We start from the raw sequence: 21498 nt of genomic DNA on the forward strand, positions 1-21498 counted from the left end.
TGCTTATGTGCAGAGCCAGCTGGGCGACTTCTAAAGTCGTTTCGCTCAATTCTTCCAACACCTTGGAGACTCAATGGAATATGTATAGGAGAATTTTCTGCAAACTGTTGAACAGTTTCTTTTGTGCTTACTAGGCTTGGGTGATAAGCAGCTACTTGAAAAGATTTGATCAAAAAGACTAAAAGAGTTTGAAAGGTGATTGGAAAAGTCAGGTTAAACTTGTTCCTGAAAGAATGGTAGAAAACACAGAAACGAAATTAACTTCATGTTCTCTTTCGTTTGTGTTAGAGATTTAAATCCAGTATGTTATATCTGGTGCAAGAGATGACATTTTTCCTTTGAAATCTGAATGATCTTCTATCCACACTTTAATATATTTCAAAAATCCCCGAAGAAACCTTTTTAAACTTGTCCTTTTGAAATTGATTTAATGTGACCAAATTATACTAAAAGTAACTTAGAGTCAGTTTAGGAAAAAATAGCTACTATGTGAAATGGAAAAGCTAGAATGGTTATGTGTTTCTAACTTTCCAAACCCTTGAAGCATCTTGAAATTTTCAAAGGTGAAAAATGTAAACAGAAACATCTTGAAATCAAGCAAAATGAAGAACTGTAGAAATAAGACACATTTTTGGGATTGTCTGCCTTACATGACAGACATGCTCTCTCTTACATAGAGAGACCTCTCTTTAAATCATAATTGATTAGTTATGTATTATTTGTGGTCTGATATAAAAATATTTGTGTCATGTAGTTATTTTTTTTTTTTTAATAAGGAAGCTGAAATTTTTAACTTCCATAGTTTCAGGGAAGTTTCTTGAATATGACCATGTCTAGCTACAAGCTTGTAAAGCAGTTGAGACAAAAGTTACTTTCTTATTTTCACTGATGTATTACAGACTTCTGGCTGTTTGTGTTTTGCAGTTTTGAAAAAATGAGCCAGCGATTTATTATGTTACTTTTTTTAGAGGGTTTTGTTTCATTTGACTTCAGGATAAATGTAGTACCTTAATGAATGTGATCTGTGAAAGCATAAACAGTGATACTTTTTTATTTTTTTTTTGCTTGCAGATTAGTTCTAATATTTTCAGAACACTTCCACCTAGTGATAACCCAGATTTTGATCCAGAAGAAGATGAACCAACTCTTGAAGCCTCATGGCCCCACATACAGGTGTGTGATTCCTTTACTTTCAAAGCCTTCTTGTAAGGCAAGAAATGTGGATACTTCAGTCACTTTGTACCTTTGTTGAGAACAAAAAAATTGCTTTTATAATAAAATTGAAGCTTTATACTTGAGGGGGAGAAATGTAGTGCTTTTTTTAGCATGTATAAATACAGTTGAATGTAACTCTTCTAAATGGCTTAAATACTATTTTTTAACAGAGGGATTGCACTGTTAAATAGTGGTGGATGTATGTCTTAAAACTGTGGATATTTTAGGTAGTTATGTTCTTCACCTAAGAGGTTTGTTTTCTGCAACTGAGCAACTTTTTGGTGTTGTTTCAATCAAACAGAAGTTAGTATTAACAGTTCAATTTCTCGTGGCAATAACAAAAAATAGAGTAATTGCCTTTATTTGTCCTTTGAGCAAAGAGAAATCATCTCCTCCTTCCTCACCCTTTGCCCTCCCTCCATGCAAAAACTTTACAATATCAGCGTTGTTTGGTAACAGTTGCATGGTTATTCCATTGTTGCACTTCTGTGGTGATCTCGTGATTTTTATAGCACTGCTGTATCAATCACGTGATTGACTTGAAATGCTGCTGAGTTTTAGTTTCAGTTAACTCTTGGAAGCTGTGAATGTTCAAGCACATATCTCGGGTAGTTCATTGCTGAATTTATGTGAGTAGTATCTGGTAAAGAAAAGTGAAGTAGCAGCTCCTAGCAGTGGGTAGATTAAGCTGCTGCACATCTGCATACCATTTGCTCTTTCCTCTCAAGAGGTAAAATGCTATTTATATATTACAGTGCTATAATATTACAGTTCTAATGCATCCATCCACAAATGCTCTTAATTTAAAAACTGGGCTTCTAATTTTGACTCTAAAAAGTACATATTCAGCACAATATTTCAGACTTAAACCAAACAAGAATTAAGTGATCACAAAAAATGACTCTGTGGGTTAAAGGCTGTGAAAGTTACTTTCTTATGTGTGACTGATTCTAATTAATATACGAAATGGCTATGACTGAACTAGATGAGAGGCTTGACTTTGTTGGGTGGGAGGATGCAAGGGCTAAGTAAATGTCTCTTGTAGTCAGAGATGCGGTACCATCTAACTTCTAAATACCTGTAGCTCAAAGGTAAAATTTGTAAGTGCTAGCCCAGTTCACTTTAGGTCATAATATAACTCTAGTCCTGTTCATAGAAAAAGACCTGTGGATTTTGTGACCAGTTCACTTGTGCTTTAGGCTTGCCTGAGAGGAATTAAAAGAAGTTTGTAGCCTGTGGTATTATCTGTAATTTTATTTTCAGGTTTCTTCCTTGCTTTTTTCTAAGGGAGTTTTTGCCAGGCTGTCTGGTCACTGGTTGTGGATTTCCCTCTCCCATGTCTGTTGTTCATCCTGTCCTTGGAGTAGATCATTTCTTGCAGCACAGTGGAAACAGTTTGTGTTTCCCACTCTGTCCTTTTACAGTTCAGGTACTGCTGGACCATAGAAGGCTGGGTTGGATAACTTGCTCATTGCCCTTCAGGGGCAATGAAAAGCTGCTGGAAATGTTGAATTTTGTGTGTGGAAGAAAGGCTGTACACAACCATTCTCCCCCCCAGAAAAATACATGATTATTTTGGCATAGTGTAAAGGACTGCTTAAGGAGGGAAGGTGTGGGTGTTTTGCTGGCTGTGATTTGTGACTGATCAATTACAAACAAATTCCAAATTCTATCCTGGTCTGGCAGTCAGGTAGCCAGTTTTCTGGGAGAGAAAAGAAAAAAAAAATCTAAACCTCTACTCTTCTCTGCTTGAATCTGTTGACATAATTGCTTAGTAAGTTACCAATGTGTGTGGCCACAACAAAAGACACCAGACCTTCAGTAAAATGAGTGGCACTTGAAAGGTGTTGCTTAAAAGCAATGCTCAGGATGGTTGGTAACAGCCAAAGTAGGTTGAACAGGTTGGCATTTAAAGCTGCTGTGCATTTTGAAGCTTAGGGAGTTGCAACATTGGTGGAATTGGTAGTTTAAAGCCATAATATTCTAGTGGCCTCTGCAAGATTGAATCGCTAAAGCACTAGGATTTATATTTCTTAGCTCTTTGACCCAAGCAGACCAATTTTGAGAACAAAAAATACTAAATCCAACATCTTTCTCCTGATTTTGTATTTCCAAAAGTAAAGTTTCTGTTAAACTCAAGAAAGCTGAGCATGCCTGTCTCTAGGTAGGATCTGTTGTGGCCAGAATCTGTTCTGGTGCCCCTAGTTTGATTGTTGTTTATGCTTTTAAGTTTGCAAACATTAGCATACAGGAGGAGTGCAGAAATGGCCACTGCAACTTGCTTCCTGAAATGCCCTGGATAAAGAAGCTTTCATGTTTCTCCCAAGGCTCATAAGGATTTCCAATGTCATTTGATACCAGTTGATATCCTGAATTTAATCTTGGACAGCTTGTAACAAGATGTTGCAGCATTGTGCTTTTCACTTTGTTCATCTGCTTGATGTCTATTGCAGTCACTATATGTGTTTATGGAAAGAAGCCATAATTATCCTTCTTCCCCTGTCCTTTAGGGAAAACAAAATATGACAATTTAGTGTTCACTCTTAGAAAGTGTTCTATCCCATGACAATTCTAGTGGCTCTTTCTCTGTATCCTTTCAGGCTTTAAATAAATTTCCACAAGCATGTGTAGGTCTCTGCATCTCTGTGTTTGTGCTGTCAGTATCTTCCTGGAATACCCTAGGATTTCATCTGTCACTTCCATAGCTTCATTGTGAGCATGGATCTTAGTCATCCTATGGCTAACCTTTTCTCAGCTTAAGGGCTTGCAACTGCTTAGCAGAGCTTTTTCTTGGAATTCCAACTGTGGCTTTGCAATCTTCGAGTTCCATCCTGTATTTATTCTTCTAGGGCTTCAGGGTCAACTTGTCCTTTCTTGTGGGTAACATGACATATGTTTTTTTTCTATTTCCTCCCCTGGTGGAAAATAGAAAAAAAATCTAATATTCTAATATTGTGGCATTGTCTAAGCAGGTATCAGCATGGCTGTTCTTTGTTGTTGTCACTGACAGAAACATTTAATATAGGAATTTATTACTGAAATCTTGAATTGAATCAAGTTCCAAAAATTAATCTCTATAAAGCTGTGCTATATAACTTCCCTCTGGCCATATGTTACCCATTTCTATATTAATTTATCTAGTTGCTAATTTGAAAAAGATCAGTAGAATCAGAATGTTTTGCATTGGAAGGGACCTTTAAAAATCACCTTAGTCCAAGCCCCCTGCAATAAGAAGAGACACCTTACACCAGATGAGGCTGCTCAAGGCACCTGCTCAGTTTGGTGTCATCTGCAAACGTGCTGAGGGTGCTCTCAGTTCCACTGTCTGTGTCATTAATGGAGGTATTAAACAGCCAGGGTTGAGCTCTTTCTAAGACAGAGCTCATTTAAAGTTCTGCTATTGAGTTGTCTATTATAGTCCCAAGAAGATGGTGCCAGTGACAGGACAAGGAGTAATGGCCATACACTGAAACAGATGAGGAGTTTTACGTTGAAGATGACAGAGCACTGTTCAGGCTGCCTGGGAAGGTCATGGAATCTCTTTTTCTGGAGACATTCAAACCCCATCTGTTCCTTTGTCACCTGCTCTAGGTGACCATGCCTTGGGAGTTAGACTAGGAGATTTCCAGAGATCCCTCCCAATCCTGTTACCCTATGTAAACTGCTGAAATGAAAAGCTCTTACAGTCTGACAGAGGGGGACAAAGTGAAGGGTTGCTTGAGTTTCCAAGCCTCTGCTTTGCAAGTACAGCACACCCTCCTTGAGGCTATACATAAGTAACTGTCAGCTCAAATGTTCTGCATGAAAGTGCTTACTGTCATCCATTTCTCTGCAGTGAGGTTCCTAATTATAATTATGAATTACTCAGGTGTTTGCTCTCAGTTTAGTTAAGTGCTCAGAGTGGTAATAGTTGAAATTCATGCCTGTACGAGCACAGCTCTGTGTGGGTTTTATGTAGAAGCCAAGTCAGTGATTGCATGATGTACCCAAATTGCATTGTAGTATTATTACTAATCAGTTGTTTAATTATATGGAGTTATGAAATAGGCATTGAGAACATGAACAACTCTGACTGTACTCTAAACATAAGGCATCTTTCCTCTCAATTCTGTCTTAGTGAAGAGATGCCCTCTGTGTACTTTATTGATCTGCCATTGTTATGGAAGTGCATTTTGTCTTGGACTTTTGATGAACCCCAAAATATGGGACTTGTGCTCTGGCCTCTTCATGCCACTCTTTGCTACCCCAGGCCTTTGGTAGCTCTATCTCCTATGAGTTTTTTTGTCTCTGGGCATTATGGGATTGTAGCAAATAGGAACATGAACTCAAGTAGAAATAATATACCACAAGCCATAATGGATACTATAATTGGGTTTCCAGGATATAGAAGCCTAATTTTAATCCAAACTTTCAGTTTCTGTGAATTCATTCAGCTGTGTTAATGCAACTTTTCGTTTTCAGAGTTTGCAGTCAAAACTTAATTTCAGGAACACTTAGGAGATATTTCTTCATCTCTTTAAGGAATTATGTGATGTTAGAACACTTAATTTAACTCTCAGTGCTGCTCAATGTTTGGTAACCTATTTCTCCTTAGTAAGTTCTTAACATTGCCGGAATGTAACGTTTAGAACATGTTTTTTGTCCACCAGTGGTATTTTCAGTAGATTATTTATTAAGCTTTGACTCTCCTGAGAATTAAAGTGTTCTGGGTACTTACTATAATTCTTTCAGTAAATTCCTGTAGAAGCTGTGGTTAAGCAATGATGTGTTAGGCTTTGATTCCTTTTGTACTTTTTGAGCAGGTGAATAGTTCCACTGACTTCGGTGGTGGTGACAAGGCTGAGATCTATGTTATGGTGTACTTACTAACTTCAGAATTTTCATTTCCACCTTTGCAGTTGGTGTATGAGTTTTTCCTGAGGTTTTTGGAGAGCCCGGATTTTCAGCCCAGCATTGCAAAGCGATACATTGACCAGAGATTTGTACAGCAGGTAAGAGGAGTTTGAAAGCTGAAAGTGGGATTTAAAGATCACCTCTCCAGCTTAATTTATCAGGTGGACTCTTAAAGCTTTCCTTTTGATGCAGGGTAAATTTCAGTTGTTGCAGCACTGGTTTCTGCCAAACACTCAATAAACAGCACATCATACCACAGGGGCTATGTGTCATTGGTAACTTCAGGAACACTTTGTTTTCACGTATCTACCTCAGTGCTTTGCAATGCAAGATATATGGAATTTGTAAAGTTCTGTTTTTCATGATTTGTAACTTAATTCCAGTCAAATCAACAATGTGATAATTATATTTTTGTAGTCCTTCTTTATTTGGGTTTTTTATAGTTTTACCATGGGAAAACTTACAGCAAACTTTTTTCTTGTAAAAAGTTTATGTACTTATTGTAGATGAAATATGTTTCAACCCTTTTTTTACTTGTGTCTAGATAGTGTAATTCTCTTTTCTACTGTGTATTAACCACAGAAGGAAAAATCAAGTAAGAAATTAATTAGGAAAGTCATGCTTTACCATGCAAAGCAATTATGAGTAAGAAAATGAAGTGAGATTTCATGTTAAATATAACTTCTCAGGGAATTATTGTGTAGAATGCAGTAACAATTTTTGGTTCAAGATGAATTCAATGGGGATTTTTTTTCACTGTGTTGAAATATTTGTTTGCCAAATTTTGTTTGTCAAAATACTTGTTTGCTCAATATCTGAAGAGTGAGTGCTGGCAGGCCATCACAATACAGCAATGAAAACTGAAACCACAAGATGGGTGCTTTCTCTCCCTACCTTCAGTGACTGCATTTAATTTCCACTCATTTTATGGTTCTGCTGTTCTTGTTTACAAGTGTTTCCTTCTTCTCAGTTTTATTTAACTTACACACAAAATTTAAGCCTGAAGCTGTTGGTGAGCTGTTGGCTGTGGGTATCCAGTTTACATATTGATTTACAAATCCTGTGGTCCTTAAGAGCAGCATTTCAGAGTTTGTTCCTGACATTTCATTTGATCTTTCTCTAGAGTACAAGATAGAGACAATGCAACCAACAGCTAGCTATATATGGGAAAAAACGTGGAGTAGTGACCCTGAGAAATTCCTGCTAAATATAAAATTGAAATGAGCCTGAACCAAGTTCCTGAACAGCTGTTTCCAGTCCCTTGTGCTGCTTGGTACAGACACACTTAAGTTCAGACCTGAGCAGGAGACTTGGTGACTGCTTGAGTTGCTACTGACTTGCTCAAGGCACCTAACATTTCTGAATATGCTGTTGCTTGGGCACGTAGGGTTAAAAAAAATAACCAAAATTATGGTCTGTAATGTGATTAGACTATTTTTTTATGTATTTGAGTGAGCATGGTCTTTTCTCTATCCTTGGAAGGCTTTCTACAAGAAAAAACTGTGTGGAAAGTTTTGTTAGCTTCTTGCAGCATTTAGTCAGTATTAATAGGGAATTGGTTAATAATTACATATCTTGTGCTTATTCTGTGACCCCCTCCTTAATTGTAAAATTTCTTGTATAGGAATGCTTTTGCTTGGCCATCAAGACACAAGTACCATTTTGAGATAAGCAGTAAAGAATTTTAATTAAGAAATTGTAAACATAGGGTATGAATTTGATTCATTCTGATTTCGTAAATAACAAGTGTAAACCACTTACCTACAGTTTGATAATCTCATGTTTGCAATTGCATTTTTATTTTGATAGTATAACAGTTACTGGAATTATTTCGGTGTCTGTTGTACACAGGAAAGGAATGAAGTTGATGAGTTTATTAGAAAAAATCCACTTTATTAAAAATGTAAATTTGACAGTGTACTTATTGGCATCTAAACAAAATATACAGTTAAACTGATTCTATTTTTTTCCTAATGTAAACTTGTAAATTAAAGATAAAATTCAAATCAGATAGTGACAAAACAAAATCTTGAGTCTTTCAAAAGTAATGCATTTCAATTTAATTTTTAAAGTTGTTGGAGCTGTTTGACAGTGAAGACCCACGAGAACGTGATTTCCTAAAGACAGTTCTTCATAGAATCTATGGAAAATTCCTTGGTTTAAGAGCATTCATCAGGAAACAGATAAACAACATTTTCCTCAGGTATGCTCTGTGTGTGTGTGTGACAGGTTGAGGATTATTTTATCTTGCCTTCACAGTCTGGGTCTTCAGTGATTTATTCTTGAAATAAAAGACATGTGTTTGGTCTTTTATGTTGTGATCTTGCTTTCAAATATTTGGAGCTTACTAAAGGTTATTTCTTTGGAATCTCTGATCCTCTGTGGCAATTTTTGATCGTTGTCTTTTTTGGTAACAGGTTTATATATGAAACAGAGCACTTCAATGGTGTTGCTGAACTTCTTGAGATATTAGGAAGGTAAGTTTGAACTCACAGAGAAAAAACAGAAAACGTTACTGTGAATGTTTGCTTCAGCTTTTCTGCTTTGGGAATGGAGGGGGAAGAGAATTACTACTGTAACAAGTGATGAAGTGCAGTCACTGATAATCTAATACTGTCTGGGTTACCACATGAATATCAAATTAGGACACAGAATAAATTACTCTTTTCTCAGTGCAAGTTTTAAAGATAACAGGCAAAAAATGTTTCTCAAGGGTCCTTGTTTGTCAGACTTATCTATTCTTGCTTATCTTCTACCTGATAGATGACTTGTTCTTTGATTCAGAAAGTGAATGTTAACTTTTGCCCTCATGCTGAAGGAAATGCTTTAATCTTCAGCAGGCTGGTTTTCCTTCAGTTCTGGTCATGAAAGCATTGCAAGTGCTAGGGTTTTTTTAGTTACCTTTTATTTGGATGTTATTTCACTAACTTCAACTTAACTTTGAAGTTTTTTTCTATTAGTTTTTTTACTGCCTTTCCAAAACTGTCATGCATTTCACAGTAGAAAATTGTATTACTAATCTAACTGAAAATACAAATACAGTGAAATATTGTGGAATAAATTTTCATGAAAAATCAAGTGATAGGGATCACATCATTTTCTCAGATTTTCCTAAAATGTAAAGGGCAAAAGAAACTAACCTTTCCCTGAAGGACTTCTATGTGCTCTATAGCTCATCAACTCTTACATATAAGATGACTGAATCAATAAGATAACTTTTAAACTGTTTTTGAAGGGAAAGGTTCTTTAACAATCTCTGAACAAGTGTTCAAACTGCACTGTTAAAACTGTATAATCTATTCTTTTTTCTCTGCAAGTTGCTAGTGATTGTGAGTGAAATGGATCAACTTTCTGATACATCTGTCTAAGCTTTACAATTGGACAGCAAGACTTACTGTAGATGATTTTATTTAATGGAGGTCATGATAAAAATACTTCAGCTCATCTAATGCTTATCTAGCTTCTAGTGTGGTTCTCTGGTGTCCTTACCAAGAGTCTAAACTCACATGATACCAGCTTTTTAAAGGTTGTGTACATGTAGAGCTGTTTTATAGCTTCAAAATAATCAGGGTTAAAAACTGAATCAGAAAGGGCGTTTCAGTTGAACTTACAGAAATTCTTGACTTGCTCAGAAGAAAATATTTTTTAATAAAAATAAATCCTGCTTATTCATGTTTTCAGTATTATCAATGGTTTTGCACTGCCACTGAAAGCAGAACACAAACAGTTCCTTATGAAAGTTCTGATTCCCATGCATACTGCAAAGGGATTAGCTTTGTTTCATGCACAGGTAAGCTTTTGCCTATTTTTAAGAGTGGTGGGGTTTTTGTATTTACATTTGAAACTGATGAAATTTAAAGGACTATGTGTTATAATATCAATATTCAAAATATTTGCAAATTCAGTCACTTTTTAAAAAAGTCTTCCAGATCTTATATCTAAATGTTAATTTTGAGATAATATTTGGCATGTATTACAAGTGAAAGAATGTACCAGTGAGTCAAAGACTTATCAACTGAAGCTGGAAGCTTTTTTGCTTGCAGTCTTGTCACACTTTAAGCTTCATTTAATCCCAGGGCCTTGTGCTGTTGTCATTTCCTTTATGAAATCTAAATGCTGTGTGTAAAGGAACCTTGGGTATGGCCAGGTATTTATTTCAAAAGTATTTTCTTCTTTCCAAAGCTGCACCAGTGATGGGGTGGGAGGGAGAATGTTGTTGCCATTTATAAATGGCAGAAATGCACAGTAGCTCTCTGGATCAGCCAGGAATTATGTAGATCCATGACACGCTGTCAGAATGCTGCAGTTCTTCAGCTGACTTTGATTCTTATACTTGCCACAGACATTCAGCATTTCATTTGAGGAGTAATCTGTATCCTTTCCAGACATATGGCACTTCAAGTATTGAATATGGTTGATGTAAACTTGGAAGTCATTCTGCTGTGACTAATTAAAACTTGCTTTGTAACTTAGCTCACTAGTACAGCTCCATACAGACTAAAGATACAAGAAAATGGATTTCTAATGAAAGTGAAATCATTATGACTGTATAGCCTACAAACAGAATCAAGTGAAGAGCTCTCTTAGTTCCTAATTCTCACATGAAATTTTACATTAATCAAATCACTTGCCCTTGTGGTTTATTGCCTTGCTGCTCCAAGAAGTGAGTCAGTGAAATAAAAGGGCCCAGTCACCTCCCAAAGGTGCTCTCACTGACACATCAGTACAGCAAGTTGCCCTTTTTTGGGGAGATATATTTGATTCAGTTCATAGCTACTGAAAGGGCACTATTAATTCAGCTGTACCTGAAAGTAGCATTTGTCCTGCTGACCAGGGCACTCCTCTGTCCCTTCATAAAATGCTGGTGCCAGGTGCACACACAGCACTGTGTGTTTCATTTTACCCTCAAGGTCTAAACCAGTGTTAAATCTCCTTTGCAATCCCAAGTGGCCTGGTTGCTTTGTTGTTGAGTAAAGTACAGCCTATGCTTAAAAGTTAAAGCCTTAAAGATAAATTAAGCTTGAGTCTTTGTGTCTTTGAACAGTAAAGCATTACTGGACTGAATATACACTTAAAATGGGATTTACGAGATTAATGTGTGACATTTATTATTTTTTGAATCTATACAAATGCATCAGTAGCCTAAGGGCAAAATAAATAAATTAGACCTGTTGCAATTACAGCATTGTAATTATCTGCTTTGCCATAACAGATTTAAAAAAACAAGGGGAATGCTTAAATTCAAGCATCTTGAGTATTGAAATGTAATGCATATTACATAATTTTTGTCTTTGCTTTATATTGTGAAATACTGTGACTTTTTTAAATCAGTCTTAATGGAATCTAGGATTGTAACTAGTTCAGTAATAGGATTATTGTATGGTTTCTGCATGGGATGGTTGTTTAGTTACTCAACTATGTGCACAGTAACTACTACTCTTAAGTACTTACATAAGATTAAATATCCTTGGCCTGTGCAGGTCCTGCACAGAAACCAAGAGAGGCTGGGAGAGCAATGCTGGTGATAAAATCACATTATGCTTCCCCACTCTTCCACCTGTCCACAGGCACTTGTTGGCCATTGCTGCACTGGGACAGGACACTCAGCTGGGCAACAGCTGCCTGATCTCTTGTGGCCTTGGAATATGTTCAGATTCTTTCACTTGTAATCTTCCTACTGAATGTTGTGTGCTGTAGATGTCTGGTACCAGAGCAGTGAGCAATGTGTGCTCAGTCAAACCTGTGTTACAGGTTGTTTTTTACTGGAAGTATGGCCTTTTTTACCCCAATGTTTGAAAGTGATAGCTTTGTAATGTTAATACAGGAGTTGATGTTAAGAAAAACCTGTCTGAATGTGGGATCTGAGTTAGGGAAATATCTGCCAAGCTTAAAAATAATTTTCTAGGTTAAAAATAAAGAAGATTTTTGGTATGCAGGAAGTTTTTTTTCTAAGATAGAGCAGGTCTGTATATCTTGCTGCTTTAATTGCTGTTTTGTTTAGTTTGGACTAATATGAAATGGCTGTGTAGGGGTGTCTTGGGTTGGGTTCCCCCCATGATCTGAAGTGCTTCCATTAGAAGTTGTCATACTTACTAATGCTGCAATGTCCAAACAATATCTGCTTAAACTAAATAACCATATGACTTACATTCCAGCTCGCCTATTGTGTTGTACAGTTCCTGGAAAAAGATACAACTTTAACAGAGCCTGTAAGTGTTTTTCAGTTGGATGTCTTTCTATTTTTAATTTTAATTAAATATTGCAGTGTAACCTGTTGAATTGTACAGCAGTGCTGTGTTATCCTGATCAAAGAGAGATAGGTAGGATTTTTTCAGGGTGGGGGGAATGAAATCTAGAATAGTTAAGAAAATTCTGGGTTTGAAAAAGTACTTATCTCTTTAGCTGTGGCCGAGATAGAGCACAGATTTAACTAAAAGTTTGAACTGCTGGTACCATGCAAACTACCCCAAATGAGAAAGCATGTCATGACTCTATTCTCCCCTCATAAAAACTAAAATTTCAATGGTTTTGGTACTGATTGCTTGTGCTTAGCCACTGCATGAAGTTGAAATATTTTAGGGTATAAACAATCCCGAAATAAAAGTTGAAAAGAGTAACAACACTTCATTTAGACAGAAAGAACTCTGAAATTCCATATTTGGTGTTTCTGTCCTGCCTCTTCAGTTCCTGGGGTGCCTCTTGGCAGTCAAAACTCAGGTGCTTCAGGCATCTGTGGCTTTTGCCAGACTGAATCTCCCATGATACATATTGACAGCTCACCTACAATGGGTTTACACACAGGCTTTGGCAGCGCCCATGGAGAAGAACAGAGGCTCAGGGCAGTGCAGCAGCTCGTGAGGAGACACAGTGATGTCAGGCCAGCTATAAAAGAAACTGGTTTTTGTTGACAATCAGGAATATCTCCATTAGGGCTTTGTTGATACTTAAATATTTACCCCTTTTGTGACAGAAACATGAAGAGTTTATGCAAGACCTACATTTTTCTTATATAAAGAAAAAAAGATAAACAGCTTTGGGAAAACAATATTGATCTTCACCGATTGGTCTTTCAATGGAAGCTTGTTTTCTGCTCAGCCATTTCAGCTGACCAGTTTTTCTGTCAGTGGTGGAGGGTGTCTGTGGATGTGCTTTGTGTGTTTGAAGCATCTTCTTCCCCCTGTGCTGCAGTGTTCCCAGCCACACTGGTCAATAAGCTTATTTTGTGGGAGAGGAAATAGAAAGGAATTGTGTAACCCATATTCCCTAAGCCAAGTGAGGAAACAACCCAGGCATTTTGACAGTTAAAGTTGACATGTGAGCTGAAAATGTGTAGTGTTACATAAAAACCTGCAAGATTGAATGAAGTGACAACGTGACGAGGTTGGAACTTCCTGACACAAATTTATGGAATTGTGGTGCAGCATCCAAGCCCAAACTGCTGTGAAGAAGGCAGGGCTTTAGGGCAGTGCAGTTCTGAGGCTCATCTGGGCTGTGGTCTATACAATTGTGGTTGCTTCTTAATCAGTTAAAGGTGAATTCAGGCTGGAGAAGACACAAGAACTCACAACAGAGTCACTGCCTGTGTTTGCTTTGGTTCTTACTCTGGGGGTATAGTAAAAGTTGCTTTATAAAGGAATTAAATAAGATAAGAAGTGAAGCTTTAAGAAACTTTCTAAAATGCTTGAAAAGTAAACATTAAAATTTGGGGCAACTGATGAGATAGCACTGGAAATTTTTCTTGGCTTTAGGTCAAGTAATATTTTAAGAACTCCATCGAAAGGCTGTCTTCACACATACCTTACTGTTATTTTTCTGGCAGGAATTGTCACTCAGGGTCAATTTGGAGGACATTCAATCTGAGCTCTTGTAGCTATGGTAGTCTGCCTCAGGTCAGTCCTGATGTTTGCAGAGCTGACAAGAAGAGTTTGTTACCTAACCCTGCTGAGTGCAATGGCCTTTACATGGAAGAAATCAGGCTAAATGTGCAGTCCTTGTACATGAGTTAAATTTTCCAGCAGGTGTCTAGAGTTGTAAGCCACTTCATGGGAATCCTGTATCTCAGGGAAGAATATTAATCTTGTGTAGTAAAAACAGCAATCCATGAAAATAAATATACAGATATTTTTAATATAAAAGCATATTCAAGCTGGAAGCTGATACTCCAGCAAGGAGGTGCAAGGAATCTTGTTGAGGTGTGCACTGTTATACTCAGAACATGTTATTTCTTTATCAAGTTGAGAATGTGGGTCTCTTCTCTAGCAAAGTATATTTAAAAATTCTTGCAGTAATTTGTGCTGAGAAGTGTACCTTAGTAATATTAAATTTTTTTCTCTGGAAAGCCCCTTTTGATAGTACATGTAGTTGTTAATAAAGCAGCCAGGTGGAAAGCTGAAGAAAAAAAATCAACATGACAAAAAGCAAATATGGAAGGTATTTAAATAAGTTTTCCCTTCAGATACAATCAATTAAGTGCTGTTGTATCATAAAAAAATAGAGGTCCTTTCCTCAGAATGAAAGCTTATAAGGCTCTGAAAATGTTTCTGCTTCTGGAACATAGTTACAGCTTGTTTTGGGTTTTTTTTGTTTGTTGGTTGGTTGGTTGGTTGGTTGTTTGGTTTGGTTTGAGTTTTTTGTTTTTTGTTTTTTTTTAAGCCAGCATTCATTTTGTAATTCAGACACCATGTGAGATGTTTATTTCTAGGAAAAATGCCTCCAGCGTTTCTTTGCTATATTCCCTCCATTCCTCTTGGGGGCTGTACTTTCCAATTAATTTTCCCCAATTTGTTTTTCCAGTCTTGTGTAAGGTAGTTTCAAATGTGGATACTAGAATATATTTTCTCTGTAAGTTCACATTTTTCTTACTTTAGTTTCCAGTCTTACATGTCAAACTGTAGCAGAGAAAAGGAAGAGTTGGAGGCCAGGGCTCCTCTGTAGAGCCCTGTCAGCATTTATTGTTTCCTCTCAGGCTTCAAACCTTTGATGCCAAGGCAGGTGCTCCCCAAAGTATGGATGAGTAGAAGACAAAAACTACTCTGTGAGATTTAGCTGCAGGGGGGTTAACTTCACTTTGTGATGTTTTGATGTGATCAGCATCCTGTCAATTAATGTGGGTACTGGGATGGGAGAAGAGTGTGAATGGGTAATCACAGGCACACAAAGCAGTAAGGATCTGAGTTATTCTGATAACCTGAACAAGACAAACATTTAAATGAGTGTTTATTCAGTTTTCATTGAACCTCTGGATAAGGAAAAGCAAACCAGTGCTTCTTTTTTTTCCTTATCAAGTATGTAGTAGAAACTTGTCCTGCTTTTAACTTGTTTGTATTTTTCATACAGGTAATCAGAGGACTGCTCAAATTTTGGCCAAAAACGTGCAGTCAGAAAGAGGTTGGTTTTGTGTCTCATTTCTGGTGTCTGCTGTGATCTGAGGGGCAGATTCACAAACCTACTCTCTGCTGTGCTTTTCAAGAGATCTTGCAGAAAACCTGGCAGTTCTTGAAGCTTCTTGAGGCACTCATCTTTGTCATGTGACTCAGTCTGGTTTCTTCTATGTAGTTAAAATGATTTTTAAACCCAAGAGTTTGATTTATCCCACCAGATTCCATCCCCAGCAGCTCTTTAAAAGTGGGTCCCTTAACACTGTTGTCTCTTTTTCTGCAAGTGGCGATAAATTTTTCTGTGCCAGCTACACAGAGTTCTGCTGGTTGCAATTTTATATGGGAATTAACTACTTATCACTTCAAAAGCTACTTTGGTGATCTCTGATAATCTCTGCAACCATTCTTGAAATAAGATGCCCTGATTTTTTTTAACTGTAAAACCCCATTTTCTGCAGAAGCATTTTGGTGAAGTATTCAGCATTTACACAAAAGAAGTCCAAAAGGAGAGCTGTAACCTGTTAGCTGAAAGTGGTGATTGATTTCTTTTAGGCTGCAAAACCCCTGTGAATGTCTAAATGACAAACAGTGTTCTTTACAGGATTCATGACTAATGTATAAGCTGTATTTTGTTTGCTTCTGTTTCCAGTGGTGATATGAAACATTCTCATCCTTTTTTTTTTTTTTTTTTTTTTTTCTTCCCCCTTTCTAAACAAACAGGTAATGTTTTTAGGTGAAATTGAAGAAATCTTAGATGTTATAGAACCAACACAATTCAAGAAAATAGAAGAGCCTTTATTTAAGCAAATATCCAAGAGTGTGTCAAGTTCACATTTTCAGGTAAATAAAATAAGTATAAAAAAACCCCAAACAAACCTTGTGGTAACTTATTTTATGGTTATGAACCCTTAACTTTGTGTTTCAGGTTGCAGAAAGAGCTTTGTACTTCTGGAATAACGAATATATTCTTAGCCTGATTGAGGAGAACATTGATAAAATTCTACCAATTATGTTTGGCAGTTTGTACAAGATCTCCAAAGAACACTGGAATCCGTACGTAACATTTCACTTTATCTGTGGCACCATAAATAAGTTGCCCAGTGGTTCGGGTTTGGATTGGGAGCTTGTAAATGTGACTTCATTGTTACTTAAATCAGATGAAATCCATGACATTCTGGGTGTTAAATGGAGTGTCACTTTCAGCTGTGTTGTTCTTTCACTGTTCTGCAGTGTTACGATGGAGACCTGGAATTTACTGGAAAAGTGTGAGGAAATTGGATGATGGTCTTTGTATTGTAATCACATGTGATCCTTTGTCTTAGTTCAAACTGCAAATTAATGCTACTTAGACCAAAACAATTTCCAAGAGTTGCTTCTATTTATGCTTTGCTACCCTTTAATGCTTCAGATGAATACAACTGTCTGTGTCTTCATAAGTGTTTATTGCTGATCAGTGAGATAAGAAGGGGAAAAGATCCTGTTAGAGAAGAGCAACCCTTATAAAGGACTGAGAAATGAGTGACCACTTCATATTTAGTGCCACAAGCTAAATATTGGTATTCCTGTGTTTGAAAGAAGCAGTAATGGTACTGAAATACTGAAAAGCAAAGCTTGCTGGTGCCAGCACCCTGAGTTAAGTTGCAAGTTGGTATGCAGAATATAAGGCAAAAGCCAGGATGAGCCAGAGCCTCCCACAGCCCTGCAGTAAAACTGATGTCCTGTTTTAAGCCCTTGGAGGCTTTGCTGTTGTTCTAGGTTTACTAGCTGGTGTGTCTAGTTGCAAATATAGCAGCTGAGACTGAATGTAAGCTTTGGGGAATAGTCCTTGGTGTATCAATGTATTTGGGACCTCAGCAGATTTGGAGGATGTCCCTCTTTCCCTATCTGCAGGCAGAAGTTGCCTTTATGAAAGAAGATACAGGATAATTGCCTACATGAAGACAAGGAATTTTGGGGAAGAAAGTCTAATCCTTTGATTCTAATCTGTTTTGGAGGGCAGCAAAACATGTTTTTATCCATCTGGTTGTCTGATATGGATTCAACTTCTTGTTCAAAATCCAACTTTTCCTCTCAGAAAACAGAAACCTTAAATAAGCTTTTGACCTCAAACCACATGAAAGCCAGGGTACAAAAAAAATCAAATTAAAAAGATAAGTGTATAAACAGGCAAAGGATACTGTGCATTCTGAATGGAATGATAAACAGCTGGGAGATTTCCTAGTGCCACGATGGACAGAGTGCACTGAGAAGGCAAACCTGGTTCTTTGCTTATTTCCTTAGGCGGTTCTTTGACTCCTTTTTCAAACTCACAGGGCTGCAGCCTTGCAGTCAGTGGAGAACTGCCAGTGAGGGGGAAGACAGTTTACCTACTTTTTGCTTAGTGATTAACCTTAATGACAGGCATTTTAATGTTTAATTTTATTGGAGTTTTATTTCTTTGTATAAATATGAATGGGTTTAAAGGAGATAACGTTTACAATGGTTTATTGAAATATTAATACTTTCACCAAAAGAAGGGTAGTGCAGGACTATAGGCAGCCATGTAAAACACAGCCAGTGTTGCACAGGCTGGTGAGTTTAAGGAAACTGAGGTACTCAAAACCATAATCTGATATTCTTGTTTCTAGTTGTCTAGCAAGACTCCTGCTGCCCAGAAACACTGCTAGGGGAGCTTTGCTGTGCTAAACCACACTAAACCTGTGGTTTGTCTGCTGCCTTCTTGAAGCTATGAGCCAGAAGCTTTCTTTTTCCAGACTCTCATATTTCATTGCTCAAATATTGCAGAGTTGTTGTTAAAACATGGTTTATTAAAGGTTCACATAATTGAATGGCTTTAAAGTACAGCCACAGCATGAATAATTATATCCTGTGCAATTACAGAAGTCAGGAATTTAAGATGAAATAGCCATTTCAAAAAAGGTTTAACTATACTATAATTTCCTCTGTAAATTAATAAAATGGAAAGGATTTTGTTTCAGAAACTCCCTGACCTTACAGCAGTATCTTGAATAAGAAGCTCAGAATCCTAAAAAGAAATCACATGCTTGTTCTCTGAAGTTAATTTTGTCACTGATTAAATCTAATGGCTGTGCTCCGTCTGTTTCAGAACCATTGTGGCACTGGTGTACAACGTGCTGAAAACCCTGATGGAAATGAATGGCAAGCTTTTTGATGAACTCACAAGCTCGTACAAAGCAGAAAGGCAAAGGTACTGAGCCTCTTTCCAAGTTCCCACTGATGGATATGTCCAAGCTGTAATTTTGGCTGTTGCTCTTCTGTTGTGGCTGTGGGGCTGTTTGGTGCTGGGTGTCCCGTGTGTGAGGTGGTGCTTTGGGGAAGCTGAGCCCAGAGAGGGGACAGGAGGCCCCCAGCTCCCCATCCTGCCTGGGCAGGGATGTGTTCCCTCCTGGGTGCTGAAATGGGCCTCAGCTGCTGCTGGCTGTGCTGCCTCAGGTGTCTGAAGAGAATGGAGCTGGACTCTCCGTAGCTCAGCAAAAACATTGCTTACCCTACTAACCCACTGAGCAGGACTGCTGGAGTCAGGGAGGCAGGGCACAGGGGACCCTTGGCCAGCTGAGACCACTGCCAAGCCTCCTTGCAGTAGCTGTGTTCTTCCCTACCAAAGATTCTCAGTCCCTTAATTTGTGTGCATGTAATAAAAAACCTCCTTAAAACAGCAGCCTGCTGTGCAAAGCCACCCTACAGCAATTGTCTGCATTTGCTGGAGCAAAGGTACAGTTCATCACTCGCCATTACTGATTTGTTATGCTCTCTTTTTAATTGAGAAAACTGTAACTACCTCTAAAAATAGCTTTGGAGAAAAACTTTAAAGAGGAATTAGTAGATGCAAGTCACAGTTAAGTTACTGTGTCTCTAGATTGTGCTTAAAACACATCTGAGATTGATCTTTCACTCTTCTTCAGAGAGAAAAAGAAAGAATTGGAACGTGAAGAGTTGTGGAGAAGGCTGGAGGAGTTAAAGCTTAAGAAGGCAATGGCAGAAAAGCAGAACAGCACTCACAACGTGCTCAATGCACACAATACAAGTGCCAAATAAAAGAAATGACCACCTCTACTCGGCAGACATTCTTTTTTTGTACCCTTTTGAAATATATAAGGATTTGCAAAAGAAACCTCATCAGTATAATGGAAACAGCCAGTTTTTTCCTCTGGCAAATGTAAAGATTTGAATTTAAATACAGCAGTTAAGTGATTCATTACCACAACATATTGTAAATTTGTCTAATTATTGATATATTGTCACTTCCAATGTTTCATAGAACTGAATTTTCATCCTTAATGAGTGAAATAATTACGGGAGTGGTGAGAATTATGACTTGAATTTTTGATTGTGTTGCACATAGGTGGTATAGTTTGCTATGTACACATTTTTTCCTTGTTTTATATGTGCTTTTCACATTGCTGCATACTTTGGTTAAGATGATAGAAAAGGCTTCTAGTTGTGCTGTATTTTCTCAAATAAAACCAAGGTACGTTACCAGTAACTTGAGATATTCAGTATATGCCCCTTACAGCATTGAAAGGAACTTGGATACAAGAACTGTCCTTGAACTCCTGATTGGATTCAGATTTAGAATGATACAGTGCTCACATTAGAAAGGAGGTGAGGTAGGGAGAGGATCAGCTGCAGCAGGTTGGGGTGGCCAATGCCCTGCCCCATTCCTGCTGCCTCTTGGGGCCTGGGCTAGTTAGGGATTTCCTCCTGCTACAGCTGAGGATGGAGCTTCCTCTGGAGAGCCCATCAATGATGCTCCTCATCAGCCCAAGGACCCTCCAGAGTGGTGCAGTCTCCAAGAGAGACCCATCTTGGATGTTTCTGCGTTAGTTCTAGCATCTCATGGACTGAAGAATGAGACCAAAATTGGCATTAGTATATTTTTTTTTCCAGTAAGGAGGGAAGAATGTCAAGAAATTATTCCTTGTTTTCTTTAAAGAAAATGCAGTCTGTTTCTTCAAGGTGGAAAGTTGACAATAGAAGTCTTGTCTGTTTACTTGATCAAGTATTTTTTTCACATCTTTTATCAGAGTACCATTCCAATCTCTTTAAATTGCAGTTGTGTGGAAAAATTTTGTAATGAAAGATCTTTGGGGAATTGAGCAGCATTCAATAAAGTCTTTATGTTTGTATTTAGTGCTGTACCTCAGATCTTTGTGTTTATGAAGACCAGGAGAATTAGAAGGGCTGTTACAAGCAACCTTTTTAACTGAATGGCTTTTCACTGCATGGCAAAAGTGGGGAAGTCCCTGCTACACTGTTTGAGTCAACTGTATTACACTTATTTGTTGCTTCATTTTTGTCTCCATGTAGTTGTTTTACAGAGGGTATGGGACTAGCACTGCCTGAAAGGAGATGACAGTCACAGCTCACCTTGGTTTAGTGCTTTAGTGCCTTTTTGCCTTTAGAAGAGTAAAGTTCCCAGTGTGACAAACTTTCAGTTCAGCTGTCCTAGAGCCTAAATGAAAATAACAGACAAATGCTGGGGAGCCCAACCTTGCAGGGGTTCAAGGAATAAAATCACTAGCATTTGTAACTGTTACATGTTTTCCCGAAGTTACAAATAGAGACATCAGGCTTACCTAATAGAAAACACGGGAGCTGCAAGATACCCTTCTGAATTGTGCAACACTTGCTGTCAGTATTGCTCCTATAAATAGGTCTGTAGAAGAAAGGTTTCTTGGCTGGGATCACTGGCCTGCTCTTGTAACATTTCCTTATAAAACAAAGCATCTTGACAGCTGAGATGTAGGGACTGAAGTACACTGCTGTGGGAGTTTACTGAGGGGAAAAAAATAGTACATTCTGCAAAAAGGAGTTTATCCTTTTTTTAACTATGCTTTTCTACTCACCCCACAGCTGCAGCTATGTTGTCTTCCCACCACTTACCTTCTCTGACCTCATTAGCAGGGAAAAAAAAAAGAAAAAAAAAAAGCACTAGGATCCATCAGAACCAGTTCCAGTTGTTCCTAAATTTTGTTTGTTTGTTTTATGTAAA

At 37.7% G+C, this 21498-nt stretch overlaps 1 protein-coding gene across 1 annotated transcript in view; it reads left to right on the forward strand.

Annotated features, from left to right (window-relative positions):
• The window catches only part of PPP2R5A (protein phosphatase 2 regulatory subunit B'alpha), a 43008-nt gene extending 22376 nt beyond the window's left edge, over positions 1–20632 (forward strand). The window contains exons 3-13 of the mRNA XM_066316155.1: positions 1072–1173; positions 6114–6206; positions 8181–8311; positions 8526–8585; positions 9790–9898; positions 12264–12317; positions 15445–15495; positions 16206–16325; positions 16411–16538; positions 18592–18693; positions 19409–20632. Coding sequence (XP_066172252.1) covers positions 1072–1173; positions 6114–6206; positions 8181–8311; positions 8526–8585; positions 9790–9898; positions 12264–12317; positions 15445–15495; positions 16206–16325; positions 16411–16538; positions 18592–18693; positions 19409–19541 — 1083 coding nt within the window. The 3' untranslated portion in view covers positions 19542–20632. The remainder of the gene's footprint in view (positions 1–1071; positions 1174–6113; positions 6207–8180; positions 8312–8525; positions 8586–9789; positions 9899–12263; positions 12318–15444; positions 15496–16205; positions 16326–16410; positions 16539–18591; positions 18694–19408) is intronic.
• The last annotated feature ends 866 nt before the right edge of the window (positions 20633–21498 follow it).

Source organism: Sylvia atricapilla, chromosome 3 (assembly GCF_009819655.1).
Source record: "Sylvia atricapilla isolate bSylAtr1 chromosome 3, bSylAtr1.pri, whole genome shotgun sequence".
Lineage (NCBI taxonomy): Eukaryota > Metazoa > Chordata > Aves > Passeriformes > Sylviidae > Sylvia > Sylvia atricapilla.